The sequence below is a fragment of the Rissa tridactyla genome, chromosome 20, assembly GCF_028500815.1.
Source record: "Rissa tridactyla isolate bRisTri1 chromosome 20, bRisTri1.patW.cur.20221130, whole genome shotgun sequence".
Lineage (NCBI taxonomy): Eukaryota > Metazoa > Chordata > Aves > Charadriiformes > Laridae > Rissa > Rissa tridactyla.
Genome location: NC_071485.1, coordinates 835,574 through 850,285, shown reverse-complemented (window position 1 = coordinate 850,285; position 14,712 = coordinate 835,574). Strand labels below are relative to the sequence as shown.

Here is a 14,712-nt window from a genome sequence, read left to right as displayed (position 1 = left end):
GTGGCTCATATCGAGCCGCCCACCCCGGCCGGCAACGCCAGCCCGCGGGCGCCTCCATCGGCGACCGCCGGGAACGGCCCGCAGAGAGGGACCACGGAAAGTTCACCCCACCGGTAACGGGGACGCGGTCCCTTTAAAAGCGCCGCCGGCCGCCGCCGCGGCTCCGGTGCGCACGCGCCAGCGTGTGTGTGGGGAGGGAGTTGGGGTAGTGCGGCCTCTGCGCAGGCGCGGAAGAGGCACCGCCCGCCCCGCCCGCCGCGCGCACGCGCAGAGCGAGGAGGCGCCGGGGATTGGCCGGCGGCGCACGCGCGCAGAGGCTGCGGGCGCGCTTCTGCGCATGCGCGACCACTCCCCCCCCGCCCGCCGCGCCTGCGCACTGCGCACCCTGACCCCCCCACCGCCCCCCGCCCCCTGCGCAGGGGCGGGATGTCGAGCCGCGGGAAACGGGAGCGGGAGGCCCGGGCGGCCCCGCGGGGCTCCGGCGGCGGCGGAGGCTCCTCCTCCTCTTCCTCCTCGTCGCGGGGCTCGTCGGCTCGTCGCGGAGCCGCCGGGAGGGGGAGGCGGAGCGGTCCCGAGGGCGACGGGAGGCGGAGCGGGAGCGCGGGCGGCGGGAGGCGGCGGAGCCGGGCCTGGCCCTGCCACTGCCCGTGGATCCCGCACGTATCAAGCGGGAGCCCGGCACCGGCTCCTGGGGGGGCTCCGCCACCTCTGCCGGCCCGGTGCGGGTCAAGCGGGAGCGTGAGCCTGATGGCGACTCGGATCCTGAGCCCGAGCCTACCGGTGGGGACCGGGAGTGCGGGGGGGGGCGGGATCGTGAGTGTTGGCGGGGACTGGGAATGCTGGGGTGGGGGGGGGGAGCGTGTGTGCGGGGACACCGGGAGGCTTGGGGAGGGGGGGGCGAACCCGTGTGGGGGACGACGACCGGGATGTACGGGGGGGGGGGCACTGGGGGGGGGAACCGGGACGTACGGGGGGAAACCGGAGGGCGGAGGACCCGGGCGTGTGTGGATACACCGGGGTGTGTTTGGGGACATCGGAGGGCACGGGAGGGCACCGGGGCTGATTATGGGGGTCCCGGGCTCAGGTTTGGGCAGGGGTAGGGACAGCGGGGGGGGAAGCAGGGCTCAGCCCCAGGGGGGCTTACCGGGGTTGGGGGGGGGACACGACACATGATGGATGTTTGTTGCGTGTCTAATGTGAGGTGTCTCCCTGGCACTAATGGGGTCCCCAAGCCTCGCTTCATTAACGAGGCCCCCTTTGCTCACGACCCCCTCTTCCGCTAATGAGTCCCCTTTTATTAACGACCCCCCCCTTTTGCTAACGAGCCCGTCCCCCTGCAGTGCGCTATGGCCGTTTCGACCCCGAGGACCAGCGCAGCCGCCACTGTCCCTACCTGGACACCATCAACAAGTGAGTGTGTGTGTGGGGGGGGGGGCGGATGGATCGGGCTGTTTTGGGGTCCCCCGGGGGCTCCACCCTGTCCCCATAGTTCCCCCAACGCCCCCCACAGCTCTGCCCCCCTCCCAGGAGCGTCCTGGATTTTGATTTCGAGAAGCTGTGCTCCATCTCGCTGTCCCACATCAACGTCTACGCCTGCCTCGTCTGCGGGAAGTACTTCCAGGGTGAGACGCCCCGGGGGCTGGGGTGCTGCCGGGGGGGGACGTGGGCTCTGCCAGGGGTCTGGTGTGCTGCTTGGGGGGGGACACAGGGGACACCCAGGGATGGGGTTGCTGCTTCAAAGGGACACCAAGGGATGGGGTGCTGCTGGGGGGGATGTGGGGGACACCCAGGGGCTGGGCTGCTGCCTGGGGGCTACCTGGGGACCAGGATGTTGTTCAGGGGGGACATGGGGGACACCCAGGGATACGGTCGCTGCCTGGGGGGGTGACAGGGAACAGCCTGGGACCAGGGCGCTGCCTTGGGGATGAACTCAGGGGACACACAGGGGCTGGGGTGCTGCTGGGGGGGGACACAGGGGACATCCAGGGACCTGGGGGAGGGGGGGGGACACAGAGGGCACCCAGGGACCAGGGTACTGCCTGGGGAGGGGGATGGGGACACGCAGGGTGGGCAGAAGCAGCTTCCAGATGCAGGAGGGGGATCCCCTTTGTCTCCTCTCCACCTTCTCCCGGGCTTCCCATCCCCTCTCCGGGGCCCCGAGGCTCCCCCTGACCCACCCCCCCCCCCCCACCTTCTTGTGCCCCTCCCCGTGCCCCCCATCCTGACCCCCTCCTTTCCCTCGCAGGCCGCGGGCTGAAGTCTCACGCCTACATCCACAGCGTCCAGTTCAGCCACCACGTCTTCCTCAACCTCCACACGCTCAAGTTTTACTGCCTCCCCGACAACTACGAGATCATTGACTCCTCGCTGGAGGACATCACGGTGCGGCGGGGCGGGGGGGGTTCAGCTTCAGGCCCCCCCCCTTCAGGCCCCCCCCCCCCCGGCCTTTTCTGACGCTGTTTCTCTCCCGCAGTATGTGCTGAAGCCCACGTTCACCGCTCAGCAGATCACCAACCTGGACAAGCAGGCCAAGCTCTCCCGTGCCTACGACGGCACCACGTACCTGCCCGCATCGTGGGGCTCAACAACATCAAAGCCAACGACTATGCCAACGCCGTCCTCCAGGTATCACCGGGGCTTCATTTTTGGGTGAAACACCCCCTCCCCCGCCAAACCCGCCTTGGCGTTGGTGGGATGTTTCCTGGCTCCTCTCCTGCAGGCTTTATCCAACGTCCCGCCGTTGAGGAATTATTTTTTGGAGGAAGAGAACTACAAGAGCATCCAGCGCCCGCCGGGGGACATCATGTTCCTGCTGGTGCAGCGCTTTGGGGAGCTGATGCGGAAGCTGTGGAACCCCCGGAACTTCAAAGCGCACGTCTCGCCCCACGAGATGCTGCAAGCCGTGGTCCTCTGCAGCAAGAAGAACTTCCAGATCACCAAGCAAGGTGAGGAGCAGGGTGGGGGGGTGTGTGGGGGGGTGCTGGATTCGGCCCCCCTGGTTCTGATTGACTCTGATTTGTAGGGGACGGGGTGGACTTCCTCTCCTGGTTCCTGAACGCGCTGCACTCGGCGCTGGGTGGCACGAAGAAGAAGAAGAAGAGTGAGTGAAGGGTGACAAAGGCCTCTGGGGCACCCGCTTGGGTAACGCTTGTCACTCCTGATGTCCTCCCCCAACATCTTTTTGTCCCTGTAGCCATTGTCACCGACGTCTTCCAGGGCTCCATGCGTATCTTCACCAAAAAGCTGCCTCACCCGGATCTGGTGAGTACGTGGAGGGACAAAGGAGGGGGTTTCTCACCCCCGTGGGGGTCTATGACACACCGCCTCTGAGCCCCATGTCCCACAGCCGGCCGAGGAGAAGGCGCAGCTCCTGCAGAACAGCGAGTACCAGGAGATGATGGTGGAATCCACCTTCATGTACCTGACGTTGGACCTTCCCACCGCCCCACTCTACAAGGATGAGAAGGAGCAGCTAATCATCCCCCAGGTCCCTCTCTTCAGCATCTTGGCCAAGTTCAACGGCGCCACCGAGAAGGAGTACAAAACCTACAAGGAGAACTTCCTAAAGCGCTTCCAGCTCACCAAGCTGCCTCCTTACCTCATTTTCTGTATCAAGCGCTTCACCAAGAACAACTTCTTTGTGGAGAAGAACCCCACCATCGTTAACTTCCCCATCACGTGAGTGGTGAAAAGCCCTGAGTGGGTGCCTGGGGTCCCTCTCTGCCTTTCCCTGCGCCCTCTTGGGGGTGTGGAAGCATCTGGGGGGGAGGGAAGGCATCTAGGAGGGGGTTGGAAGCATCTAGGAGGAGATAAAGATAATTTAGGAGGGGCTTGGAAGCATCTGGGGGGGGGTTGTGGGTGGTAATGGGGTTCCTCTGGGGTTTGGGTGCTGGTGACACCCTGTTGAGGGGTGTTGGGTGCCCCCCAGGAACGTGGACCTGCGGGAGTACCTGTCGGAGGAGGTGCAGGCGGCGCACACCAACACCACCTACGACCTCATCGCCAACATCGTGCATGATGGGAAACCCTCCGAGGGCTCTTACCGCATCCACGTGCTGCACCACGTGAGTGTCCCTCATCCCTGGGGGGGGGTGGGGTGGGGGGGTGTGACAAGGAGGGTGACCCCTTCAGCGTCACCTCTGTCCCCTCGCAGGGCACCGGGAAGTGGTACGAGCTGCAGGACCTGCAGGTGACGGACATCTTGCCGCAGATGATCACCCTCTCAGAGGCGTACATCCAGGTGAGGGGCTTTGGTGACAGCAAAAGGGGGGGTCCCAGGGGACATTTGTCACCCCCCAAAATGTCCCCTCACCCCCTCCTGATCCCGCTCCCCCCCCCTCCCCCGCTCTGACACAGATCTGGAAGCGGCGCGAGGAGGACGAGACGAACCAACAAGGTGCCTGAGCCCTCCAGGGGCACCCACAGCCCCCTCGCCCCCCACCCCAGGGGCACCCGGACCACCCCCCCCACCCCGCAGTGCCCCCTGCCCCCGATTAAAGGCCACCCGCTGTATTTTTGTAACCGTTTTCTGCCTTCACATCTCTTTGGGGGTGAGGTTTTTGTGGGTTTTGCAGCTTTTAGGAGGTGCAAAAATCCTCTTTGCTTTCCGAGAAAGCCGCCCCCCCCCATCCTGTCCCCCCCCCCCCCCCCGCCTCCCCACGCTCTGTCACCCCCCCACCCCGAAACACCCCCAAAAACTGGGGAAGCTGTGGCAGGGCGGTATCCAAGCTTTATTTGGGGGCGAGGGGGACGAGTGGGGGGCTTCTTGTGCCCCCCCCTATGCCCAGACGTGCTCGCGGCAGTGCTGCAGGGCCTGGGGGAGAACGGAGCGGGGTGAGCTGGGGGCAAGGCGGGCGCCAGGTCTGTCCCCCCCCTCTTCCTTGTCCCCTTTGTCCCCCCCCTTGTCCCCAGCTCACCTGGCAGCGGCGGGCGGCCTCGGGGCTGGAGCACCAGTAGGACGGGCCCAGGATGCAGGGTCCCGGGTTTGGGGACAGCACAGGGAGGGGGTGGCCTGGTGCCAGTTCCTGCAGGGTTGGGGACGTGGGGCTCAGGGGGGTCCCCCGGAACCGCCCCCCCCCCCCCGGGTGGGGAGACCCCCAGGAACCCCCTCTTGCCAGGGCTGTGACATCCTTGGTGCGTCCCCTGGGGCTGTGGCACTCTCAGTGCCCCCCCCCTCGCGGGGTCCTATACCTGGTGGCACCCCTGAGTGTCCCCCCTGGGGGCTGTGACGCCCTTGGGACCCTAGCACGTTCTCACCTTTTGGGGACCTCCTCGTGGCGCCCCCTCGGGGATGTGACACCCCTGAGCGTCTCCCCTGGGGCTCTGACGCCCGGGATGTGTCCCCTTGGGCTGTCCCTCGGGGCTGTGACACCCCCGGATGTGTCCCCAGGGGCTGGGACCCTCTCAAGCATGACCCTCGGGGCTGTGACACCCTCGGGTGCCCTGTCCCATTACCGGGGACTGTGACTCCCCCAGGCGTGTCCCCAAGAGCTCACCCTGGGGTGCCACCCTGTGCTACCATAGGCCACCCCCTCACCCCGCTCACCTCGCCGCTGGCACAAGCAGCCGGCGGGGCCGCAGTGTCCTCGAGGGGACGCCCGGGCGGTGACAACAGGCCGTAACTGTCCTCAGAGCGGCAGGCGAGGAGCAGGTGACACAGCAGGTGGGGGCCCAGACGTCCCAGCACCGCCTCCAGCGCCAGCACGGCGTACCGCTGCGCCAGGCACTGGCAGGCGCCCCGCCACCACTGCCGGCAGCACCCGGCACAGCCCCGCCGCCGCCGCCGCCACCCCCTCCTTGGGGACAGCGGCCTCGGCACGGGCCAGGAAGGTGCGGCAGAGCCAGCACAGCGGCAGCGGCATGGGCAGGGCCTCCCTGGTGGCGACCTGGGGACAGGCGTTCACTCTGGAGACTAATGGTGGGGCCGTGGCGTGTGTGTGCCCACAGAGGGGCCTCGGGGTGGCTAGCTCTGGCCGTGCTCATGGCCGTGTAGGTGCCCATGGAGATGCCCCCGAGGACAGCTGTGGTTATGGCCACAGAGGTGCCCACAAAGATGCCCATGTGAAGACCTGAAGACCTACAGAAGCCTATGTAGATGCCCCTATTTATGCCCATGGAGATGCCCACAGAGACACCCACAGAGGTGCCAATGCCCATGGAGATGCCCACAGAGGTGCCCGTGGCCATGGAGGTGCCCGCAGAGACACCCACAGAGGTGCTGATGCCCATGGAGATGCCCACAGAGGTGCCCGTGCCCATGGAGGTGCCCACGGAGGTGCCCGTGCCCATGGAGGTGCCCCCAGAGACACGCATGCAGGTGCCCATGGTGTTGGCCATGCCCATGGAGATGCCCAGCAGACCCCATGGTGGTGCCCCCGGGCGTCCCCAGCCCCGAAGTCGCCTACCTGCAGGCGAGCGCTGAGTGTCCCGAGGGGGAGCACGGCCGGGGCCCCCCCAGACTTGCCCGGGCACAGATCCAGGCGGGCGCAGACGGCTGAGGGCTTCTGGGGGGAGGGTGAGGGCACCCGGCGTGGGGCACCCCCGGGTGAACCGGGTGGCACAGTGTCCCCAAGCACCCCCAAGTGTCCCCGGCCAGTGCAGTGTCCCCAATCCCCCCAGCACCCCGAGGTGTCTGCAACCCCCATGGTGTCCCCAACCCTTCCCCCCTCCCCCCCCAATACATCCAGGTGTCCCCAGATGGCACCATGTCTCTCAGCACCCCCGAGGTGTCCCTCATTTCCCCCAGCACCCCAAAATGTCCCCAGATGGCATGGTGTCCCCAAGCACCTCAAGGTGTTCCCAGATGGCATGGTGTCCCCAGTCCCCCAGCACCCCAAGGTGTCCCTGGATGGCACGGTGTCCCCCAGCACCCCCAGGCGTCTCTGGTCACTGTGGTGTCCCCAGCACCCCGCACCGCCCCCGTCCGCCTTCCGCGGCACCCGTGGGTGCCCACTCACGAGGTGTCCCTCGAGGTCAGTGAGGAGGAGGCTGAAGTACTCATGCACCAGGTTCTGGCAGGGTGGCACCATGGTGGGCACCGGCAGCGCCGCGCACTCCCGCCGCAGGAAGCCCTCCACAGCCACCTGCACCCACAGCCACCATGGCACCCGCGCCGGCACCCATGGTGGCACCCACAGCGGCCACCCCATGCCCACCCCATCCCCACGGGCACCTTGGTGGCTGACTCGTTGGCCATGTGGATGAGGAGGGTGATGATCTGCTGGCAGTCGGCGCATATGTCCTGCGAGAGGTGGCACCGGGCATGGGGACGTGTGATGTGGGGACATAGGGCAGGGGGCGTAGGGTGCGGGGAGATGAACTTGGGGACACAGGGGGCATGGGGACGCGGGGACACTGAGCGTGGGGACATGGGACAAGGGGGATGTGGTGTGTGGGACGTGGGGACACGGGACAAGGGGGATGTGGTGCGTGGGACGTGGGGACATGGGTGACTGGGGCCATGGGGTCGTGGGGACACGGGACAAGGGGGATGTGGTGCGTGGGACGTGGGGACACAGGTGATTGGGGCCACGGGGTCGCGGGGCCACGGGACGTGGCGTAGGGTATGGGGCCATGGGGCGCGGGGGACGGGGTGTGTATGGGGACACGGTATGGGGCCGTGGAGGGGGCATGGGCCGGGGGGGACACAGGCGTGTATGGGACATACTGGGGGACATGGTGGTGGTGGTGGTGGGGAGGGGGTTCTGGGGACACGGGGGCTCTGGGGGGGGGGCCCGTCCGAGGCTCTCACCGTGCCGGGGGGTGCCCACACCGCGCGGGGCGCAGTGCCCCAGGGCCCCGCAGCGCAGCGCCGTCTCCCAGCTCTGGCACCAGGCGGAGGGGGGTGCCCCGCAGCGGCCCCCCGGCACCCCCAGCCCTGTGGCCACCGTCAGCGCCCACGCTGCCCCCCCCACCAAGCCTCGCAGGGGACCTGGGCGTCTGGGACCCCCACAACAACCCCCCCCCCCCCCCCCCCGTCCCCAGGGTGCCCCATCCCACCCCCAGCCCTCACGGGGGGACCCAGGCATCCGGGACCCGCACCCCCAATGCTGCCCCCCCCCCCCCAAGATGTCCCACCCCACCCCAAGATCCCAACAGGGGACCCAGGTGTCTGGGACACCCCCACCCAAGGGTGTCATGTTCCCCCCCCCTCCATCTTTAAGAGAGGACCCAGGCATCCGGGACCCCCACCCCAATACCCCCCACCCCAAGGTGCCCCATCCCACCCCCAACCTTCATGGGGGGACCCAGACATCTGTGACACCCCCCCCCCAGCGGTGCCCCACCCCAAGAGGGGACCCCGGCATCCAGGACACCCCCACCCAAGGGTGTCCCCCCCCCCACCCCCATCCTCAAGAGGGGACCCAGGCGTCTGGGCCCTTCACCCCCAACATGGGTCCCCCCCCACTCCACCATAGGTCCCGTGGGGGAGGGCACCCAGCTTTTTGGGGGGGCACCTAGCTGTAGGGAGGGGGACCCAGCCCGGGGGGGGGGGGCACCCAGTTCTAGGGGGGGCTCTGGGGTGGCACCAGGCTTTGGGAGGGGTAGCGCCCAGCTTTGGGGGTGCACCCAGCTTTGGGGGGTACCAAGCTTTGGGGGGGCACCCAGCCTTGGGGGGGGGGGGCTACCTGGGGTGGCACAGAGCAGGGCGAGGAGCAGTGTCAGCGCGGGTGACGGTGGCGGTGCCATGGCGGCGCTGGCAGGGCCGAAACCCACGGCCTCTTATAGCCCCGGGCGGGAGGTGGCCGCTGGGACGGTGCCAGCGTCGTGGGGACACGTGTGTCCCAGCCACAGGGACACCTGGGGGCTGCCACACTGTCACCCCACCCCCCTGTCCCCGTGCCCCCGTGTCCCCCATGGCGATGTCCCCATTGGGGTCCCCATGTCCTCATCAGGGTCCCCGTGTCCCCATCCCACCCCAGTGCCCGCGGTGGCGGGGGACAGACATGGTGCCACTCCTGCAGTGACAAAGACTTTATTGAGCTGTCCGCGGGGTGGCCCACAGCGCGGGGGGACGTTGGTGACATCGGGTGCCCTCGGAGCTGGCTGGTGCCTGGGGGGGAGATGTGGCAGCGGGGACAGGGCACCCGCAGCACTGTGTCCCCGTGTCCCTGTCCTCGGTGTTGTCCCCATGTCCCCCCACATCATCATGTCCCATGCCCCTCCGTGTCCTGCCGTGTTCCATGTCCCTGTGTCCCCTGCATGTCCCCATGTTTTCCCATGTCCTCCCCTACCCCCACGTACCCTCATGTCCCCATGCCCTCCATGTCCCCACCATGTCCCCCCACGCCTCCGTGTCCTCAAACCCCCACAACCCCCACATTCCCACACCCCCACGTCCCCGTGTCTCCCTATGTCCCCATGTCCCACCCTTTGTCCCCATGTGCCCACATGCCCTTATGTACCCCCCTGTCCCCCATACCCCCATGTCCCCACACCCCCATGTTCCCATGCCCCTGTATCGCCCCCATGTCCCTCCAGATCCCGCCATGTCCCCCCACCACGTTCCCACACCCCCATGTCCCCCCATGTCCCCACACCCCCATGTTCCCACGCCCCTATGCCCCCGCCATGTTCCCTCCCCTCACGTCCCCCCATGTCCCCACGACACCCCCACGTCCCCCCAGACCCCCATGTCCCCCTGTGCCCCCTGTCCCAACTCCCCACCCCCATGTTCCCCCGACCCACGTGTCCCCCTGTGCCCCCTGAACCCATCTCCCTACTCCTATGTCCCCCCAGACCCCCATGTCCCCCTGTGCCCCCTGATCCCATCTCCCCACCCCCACATCCCCCCAGACCCCCATGTCCCCCTGTGCCCCCTGTCCCATCTCCCCACCCCCCCCGCCCCGGCAGCACCCATGGTGCCCCCCCACCCTTTCCCGTCAGGGCTCCGTCCCGTCCCCACCCTCCGCTCGAGAGCCCTCGGGGCCGGGTGCGGCCTGGACACCTGGTCCCTGCGCAGGGGACAGGGGTGGGGGGGTGGGGGGGGTGCTCACCTGGGGGCCCTCAGGGCCACGGGGGGCACCACCGGAGGTGGGCGCAGAGGTGGGCGGGGGTCTCGTGCCGCTTTATGGCCGCCTCGATGCGCGCCAGGGCGTGGGACAGGAGGCGTTGGCAGAGCCCCCTCCCCACCCACAGCTGCCCGCACACGCGGTGGGTGACACGGGCCACCCCCCCCTGCGACACACATCAGCGCTCGCACTGCCGGGGCACGGGGGCATTGCCACGCGCGAGGGTGTCACATGGCGGGGGGGGGTGGGGGCGTCACACGAGGGAGGGCATGGCCACGCACGGGGGCTTTGCACGGGGTCGTCGCACCAGGGCATTGCGTGAGGGCACCGGCCGTGCGCGGGGGGGGGGCATCGCATAGGGGCACAGCCTCGCACGGGGGGTTTGCACAAGGGCATCACCGGGGGGGGCCATCACCTGGGGGCACGGCCTTGCACAAGGGCACTGCACGACGGCATCGCCATGCGTGGGGACCTTGCACGAAGGCGTCGCACGGGGGGGCACGGCCTTGCGCAAGGGCGTCACACGGGGTGGGGGGGGGGCATCGTCATACCCGGGGGCTTCGCACGAGGGACGTTGCACGAGGGGCAGTGCTCGCACGAGGGTTGTCGCAGGGGGCACAGCAAGGCGGGCATCGCCTCCCGCAAGGGCATTGCGGGGGGCACGGCCTCGCACAGGGGCACCTCGGGGGGGGGGGGGGGAAGGGGGGGAGCTTTGCACGAGGGCAGCGTGTGGCACGAGGGCGCTGCGCGTGTGTCCTCCCTTCTCACCTTGTCCTTGGGGTCGACCACGATGCCCTTGAGCGCCTTCACCACCCGCTTGCAGAGGGCACAGCGCACCGTGCCGGGGGGCAGCCCCCCCCCGCTCTGCACACACGCGCCCTCAGACCCTGCCCACCCCCATGGACACCAGTGCCGGCCCAGTGCCCCCCAGTACCCACCGGTGCCAGCCCAGCACTCCCCAGTACCAGCCCAGTGCCCACCGGTGCCAGCCCAGCACTCCCCAGTACCAGCCCAGTGCCCACCAGTGCCCCCCAGTACCCACCGGTGCCAGCCCAGTGCCCCCCAGTACCAGCCCAGTGCCCACCAGTGCCCCCCAGTACCCAATGGTGCCAGCCCAGTGCCCCCCAGTACCAGCCCAGTGCCCACCAGTGCCAGCCCAGTGCCCCCCAGTACCAGCCCAGTGCCATCCCAGTGCCCCCAGTACCAGCCCAGTGCCCACCAGTGCCAGCCCAGTGCCCACCAGTGGCCCCCAGTACCAGCCCAGTGCCTACCAGTGCCATCCCAGTGCCATCCCAGTGCCCCCAGTACCAGCCCAGTGCCCACTAGTGCCATCCCAGTGCCCACCAGTGCCATCCCAGTGCCCCCCAGTACCAGACCAGTGCCCTCCCAGTGCCCCCCAGTTCCCCCACAACTGCCCCCACTGATGCCCTCCCAGTCCCCCACAGGTGCCTCCCCCCTCGCCCCTGACACCCCCGTTGTCCCCAACGTGTCCCCTCACCATGATGTCCTCGTCACTCGGCTGGAGCCCGTCGTCCTCGGTGTCGGGGGGACGCTGGCACCCCAGGGAGCCTGGCCGGGCCCCCCCGCCCCCGACCAGCGGGGTGCCTGCGGGGGGACCCTCGGCCCCCACCAGCAGCAGGGCTGGGCAGTGCCACGTCAGGGGACACATCCTCACGTCCCCTCCCCTGCCCCCATGTCCCCTTCCCCCCATGACCCCGGCACCCCCCACCCTCCTGTACCCCCCTGTCCCCATCTCCCCATCACCTCGGGCCTCATGTCCCCATGGCCATGTCGTCACCTTGTCCCCCATGTCCCCATATCCCCATTGCCCTGGTCCCCATGTCCCCATCGTCCCCCCCAGTGTCCTCATCCCCTCTTTGTCCCCCGTCCTCCATGTCCCCATCCTCCCGCCCCCTTCCCCACGTCCCCCCTCGTCCCCGTCACTTCGCATCCCCTCTGTCCCCATCCTCTGTCTCCCATATCCCTGTCTCCCACGTCCCCATCCCACCAAAGCCCCATGTTCCCGTGTCTCCATCCATGTCCCCTGTGTCCCCATTTCCCCATGTCCTCCACACCCCGCTCCTCCCATCCCCACCTCTCTGTCCCCCCCACCACCATGTCCCCCCTCCCCGTCCCCGTGGGGGTCCCCACCGGTGACGCCGGTGAGCAGGACCAGCAGCGCCCGGGCCATGGTTGCCCGTCCCCGAGCCCCGGGGGACCTTTATGTCCCCATGGGTTGGGGTGGCACCCAGGGTGACAGCCGGAAGGGGCCCCCCCCAAACCACGGTCACCGCAGCGGGGGAGGTTGGGCCCCAGGTCACGTCTGCTGTGGGGCTGCGACCTTCCCCCCACAGTGCCATGGGGGGGATGGGGGGGATGTGGGAGGCTGGGGGGGGCAGGGGGTGCTGGGGGGGTGGGGGAGTCCTTGGGGACCTGGGGGACATGGGGGGGAACATTGAGGGGGACAGGGGGAGACCATGGGGACACCTGGGGGGACATTGGAGGGGATAAGAGGAGACCATGGGGACACTTGGGGGGATAAGACAAGGAGAGAGCGGGGGGACAAGGAGGGACCTGGAGGGGGGGGACATGGGGGACAAAGGGGGAGGGAAGAGGGACCTGGGGGACTTTGAGGACCTGGGGGGACTGGGGGGACGTGAATGGCCCTTGGTGGGGGGACAAGGGGACACTGTGGAGACCTGGGGGGACTTTGGGGATGGGGGCGGGACACAAGGGGACACCACGGGGACATGGGGGACATGGCAGGGCAAGGAGAGAGCAGGGGGACGAGGAGGGGGGGGTCGGTGACACCCTCCTGTTCCCGGCAGTTCTTGGGGACACCGCAAACCCCAAAGCCACCGCGGGGGACGGGTGGGGGCCCGGTGTCTGTCCCAAGCCCTGCCCCCGCTTCCTGTCCCCGTTTTCCCCCCGCGAAGCCACAAACCTTTGTCACCCCGTCTCCCTCCGCTTCCCATGCGACAGCGAGGGGACACGGAGGGGTCGGGGGGGGCAGGGCAGAGCCCCCCACCCCGCCCGGGGGGAGGGGTCCATCCCACGGCACCCTAATGCACCCCAATGCGCTCTGTCCTCCCCCCCACCCCCCCCCGGCACTGGCCTCATGCAGGCCCCCACTCCATCCCCAGTGTCCCCACTATCCCCAGTATCCCCCATTGTCCCCAGTACCCCTAGTATCCCCCCAATATCCCCCAGTACCCCCAGTATCCTCCCAGCACCCCCACTGTCCCCCCCATACACACAAAATTCCCCACACCCTTCAGTACCCCCAGTACCCTCCCCAGTACCCCCAGTAGCTCCCACTGTCCCCCATTACCCCCAGTGCACCCAGAAGCCCCCGTATCCCCCAGTAACCTCCAGTATCGCCCAGTCCCCCCAGTGTCCCCCATTACCCCCAGTGCACCTCAGTACCCCCAGTAACCCCCATACCCCCAGTATCCCTATTACCCTCAATTTCCCCAGTATCCCCCCAGTACCCCCACTTCCCCCAGCACCCCCCATTATCCCCAGTATCCCCCAGTATGCCCAGTTACCCCCGGTATACCCTCCCAGTACCCCCAGTATCCCCCCCAGTACCATCAGTGTTCCCAGTATCCCCCCCATACCCTCATCACCCCCAGTATCCCCATTATCCCCAGTATCCCCCAGTACCCCCATTATCCCCAGTATCCCCCCCAGTACCCCCATTATCCCCAGTATACCCCAGTACCTGCAGTGTACCCAGTATCCCCCCCATACCCTCATCACCCCCAGTATCCCCCCCATACCCTCATCACCCCCAGTATCCCCATTATCCCCAGTATCCCCCCGGTGCCCCCATTATGCCCAGTATCCCCCAGTACCCCCAGTATCCCCCAGTAGCCGCAGTGTTCCCAGTATCCCCCAGTACCCCCATTACCCCCAGTATCCCCCCCAGTACCTCCAATATCCCCAGTATCCCCCAGTGTTCCCAGTATCCCCCCCATACCCTCACCACCCCCAGTACCCCCAGTCCACCCATTATCCCCAGTACTCCCAGTTACCCCCACTATTTCCCCCAGTACCTCCATTATCCCGAGTATCCCCCATTATCCCCAGTATCCCCCAGTACCCCCATTATCCCCAGTATCCCCCCCATACTCTCATCACCCCCAGTACCACCAGTTCCCCCAGTATCCCCCATTATCCCCAGTACCCCCAGTTACCCCCACTATCCCCCCCAGTACCCCCATTATCCTCAGTATCCCCCCCATACTCTCATCACCCCCATTACCCCCAGTACCCCCAGTGTTCCCAGTATACCCTCCCAGTACCCCCAGTGTTCCCAGTATCCCCCCCATACCCTCACCACCCCCAGTACCCCCAGTCCACCCAGTATCCCTATTACCCTCGATTTCCCCAGTATCCCCCCAGTACCCCCAGTATCCCCCAGTATCCCCCAGTATCCCCCATTATCCCCAGTATCCCCCCAATACTCTCATCACCCCCAGTACCCCCAGTTCCCCCAGTTCCCCCATTATCCCCAGTACCCCCAGTTACCCCCACTATCCCCCCCAGTACCCCCATTATCCCCAGTATCCCCCCCATACTCTCATTACCCCCAGCATCCCCCAGGACCCCCAGTGTTCCCAGTACCCCCCCCCCGTACTCTCGCCACCCCCAGTATCCCTCTTACCCTCAGTTTCCTCGGCATCCCCCCAGCACGCCC

The 14,712-nt window shown here is 67.7% G+C and overlaps 4 protein-coding genes across 6 annotated transcripts in view; 1 reads left to right on the top strand and 3 right to left on the bottom strand.

Annotated features, from left to right (window-relative positions):
* The window catches only part of C20H2orf68 (chromosome 20 C2orf68 homolog), a 1,857-nt gene extending 1,624 nt beyond the window's left edge, over positions 1-233 (bottom strand). Inside the window, exon 1 of the mRNA XM_054180881.1 lies at positions 53-233. Within this exon, the coding sequence (XP_054036856.1) occupies positions 53-58 (6 nt within the window). The 5' untranslated portion in view covers positions 59-233. The remainder of the gene's footprint in view (positions 1-52) is intronic.
* Positions 234-395: 162 nt separating this feature from the next.
* USP39 (ubiquitin specific peptidase 39) lies at positions 396-4,482 on the top strand. The gene is given in 14 exon segments (XM_054180879.1): positions 396-528; positions 531-780; positions 1,341-1,410; positions 1,528-1,622; positions 2,246-2,382; positions 2,474-2,567; positions 2,570-2,625; positions 2,720-2,945; positions 3,023-3,100; positions 3,194-3,261; positions 3,347-3,678; positions 3,929-4,064; positions 4,154-4,240; positions 4,357-4,482. Coding segments are annotated over 14 exon segments (1,779 nt in total). The 5' UTR covers positions 396-426; the 3' UTR covers positions 4,405-4,482.
* Positions 4,483-4,714: 232 nt separating this feature from the next.
* SFTPB (surfactant protein B) lies at positions 4,715-8,642 on the bottom strand (the record flags this gene model as incomplete). Its single annotated transcript, XM_054180818.1, is given in 9 exon segments — positions 4,715-4,813; positions 4,917-5,024; positions 5,546-5,740; positions 5,742-5,885; positions 6,405-6,503; positions 6,957-7,082; positions 7,172-7,240; positions 7,751-7,876; positions 8,628-8,642. Coding segments are annotated over 9 exon segments (918 nt in total), but the record flags the coding sequence as incomplete, so codon positions are not given.
* Positions 8,643-8,958: 316 nt separating this feature from the next.
* On the bottom strand, positions 8,959-14,711 carry LOC128900120 (antimicrobial peptide NK-lysin-like). Of its 3 annotated transcripts, none has more exons than XR_008463206.1 (5): positions 14,680-14,711; positions 11,509-11,651; positions 10,779-10,874; positions 9,996-10,176; positions 8,959-9,052 (listed from the first exon to the last, which is right to left on the bottom strand). XR_008463206.1 is itself a non-coding variant. In XM_054180898.1 (5 exons), exons 1-4 carry the CDS (start codon positions 12,983-12,985, stop codon positions 10,006-10,008), a joined length of 441 nt encoding a protein of 146 aa, XP_054036873.1. In that variant the 5' UTR covers positions 12,986-13,081; the 3' UTR covers positions 8,959-9,052; positions 9,996-10,005. The 3 variants fall into 3 exon arrangements, 2 of the variants coding, with proteins under 2 accessions (XP_054036873.1, XP_054036872.1); XM_054180898.1 differs by lacking the exon at positions 14,680-14,711 and adding an exon at positions 12,955-13,081; XM_054180897.1 differs by lacking the exon at positions 14,680-14,711 and adding an exon at positions 12,162-12,238.
* Between the last annotated feature and the right edge of the window lies 1 nt (position 14,712).

Coding starts and splice junctions, on each gene's coding strand:
- LOC128900120 (XM_054180897.1), bottom strand. CDS start 12,201: ATGGCCCGGGCGCTGCTGGTCCTGCTCACCGGCGTCACCG. Junction 11,652..12,161: donor CCTGCTCACCGGCGTCACCG/GTGGGGACCCCC, acceptor GGCACTGCCCAG/CCCTGCTGCTGGTGGGGGCC. Junction 10,875..11,508: donor CGAGTGACGAGGACATCATG/GTGAGGGGACAC, acceptor GCGTGTGTGCAG/AGCGGGGGGGGGCTGCCCCC.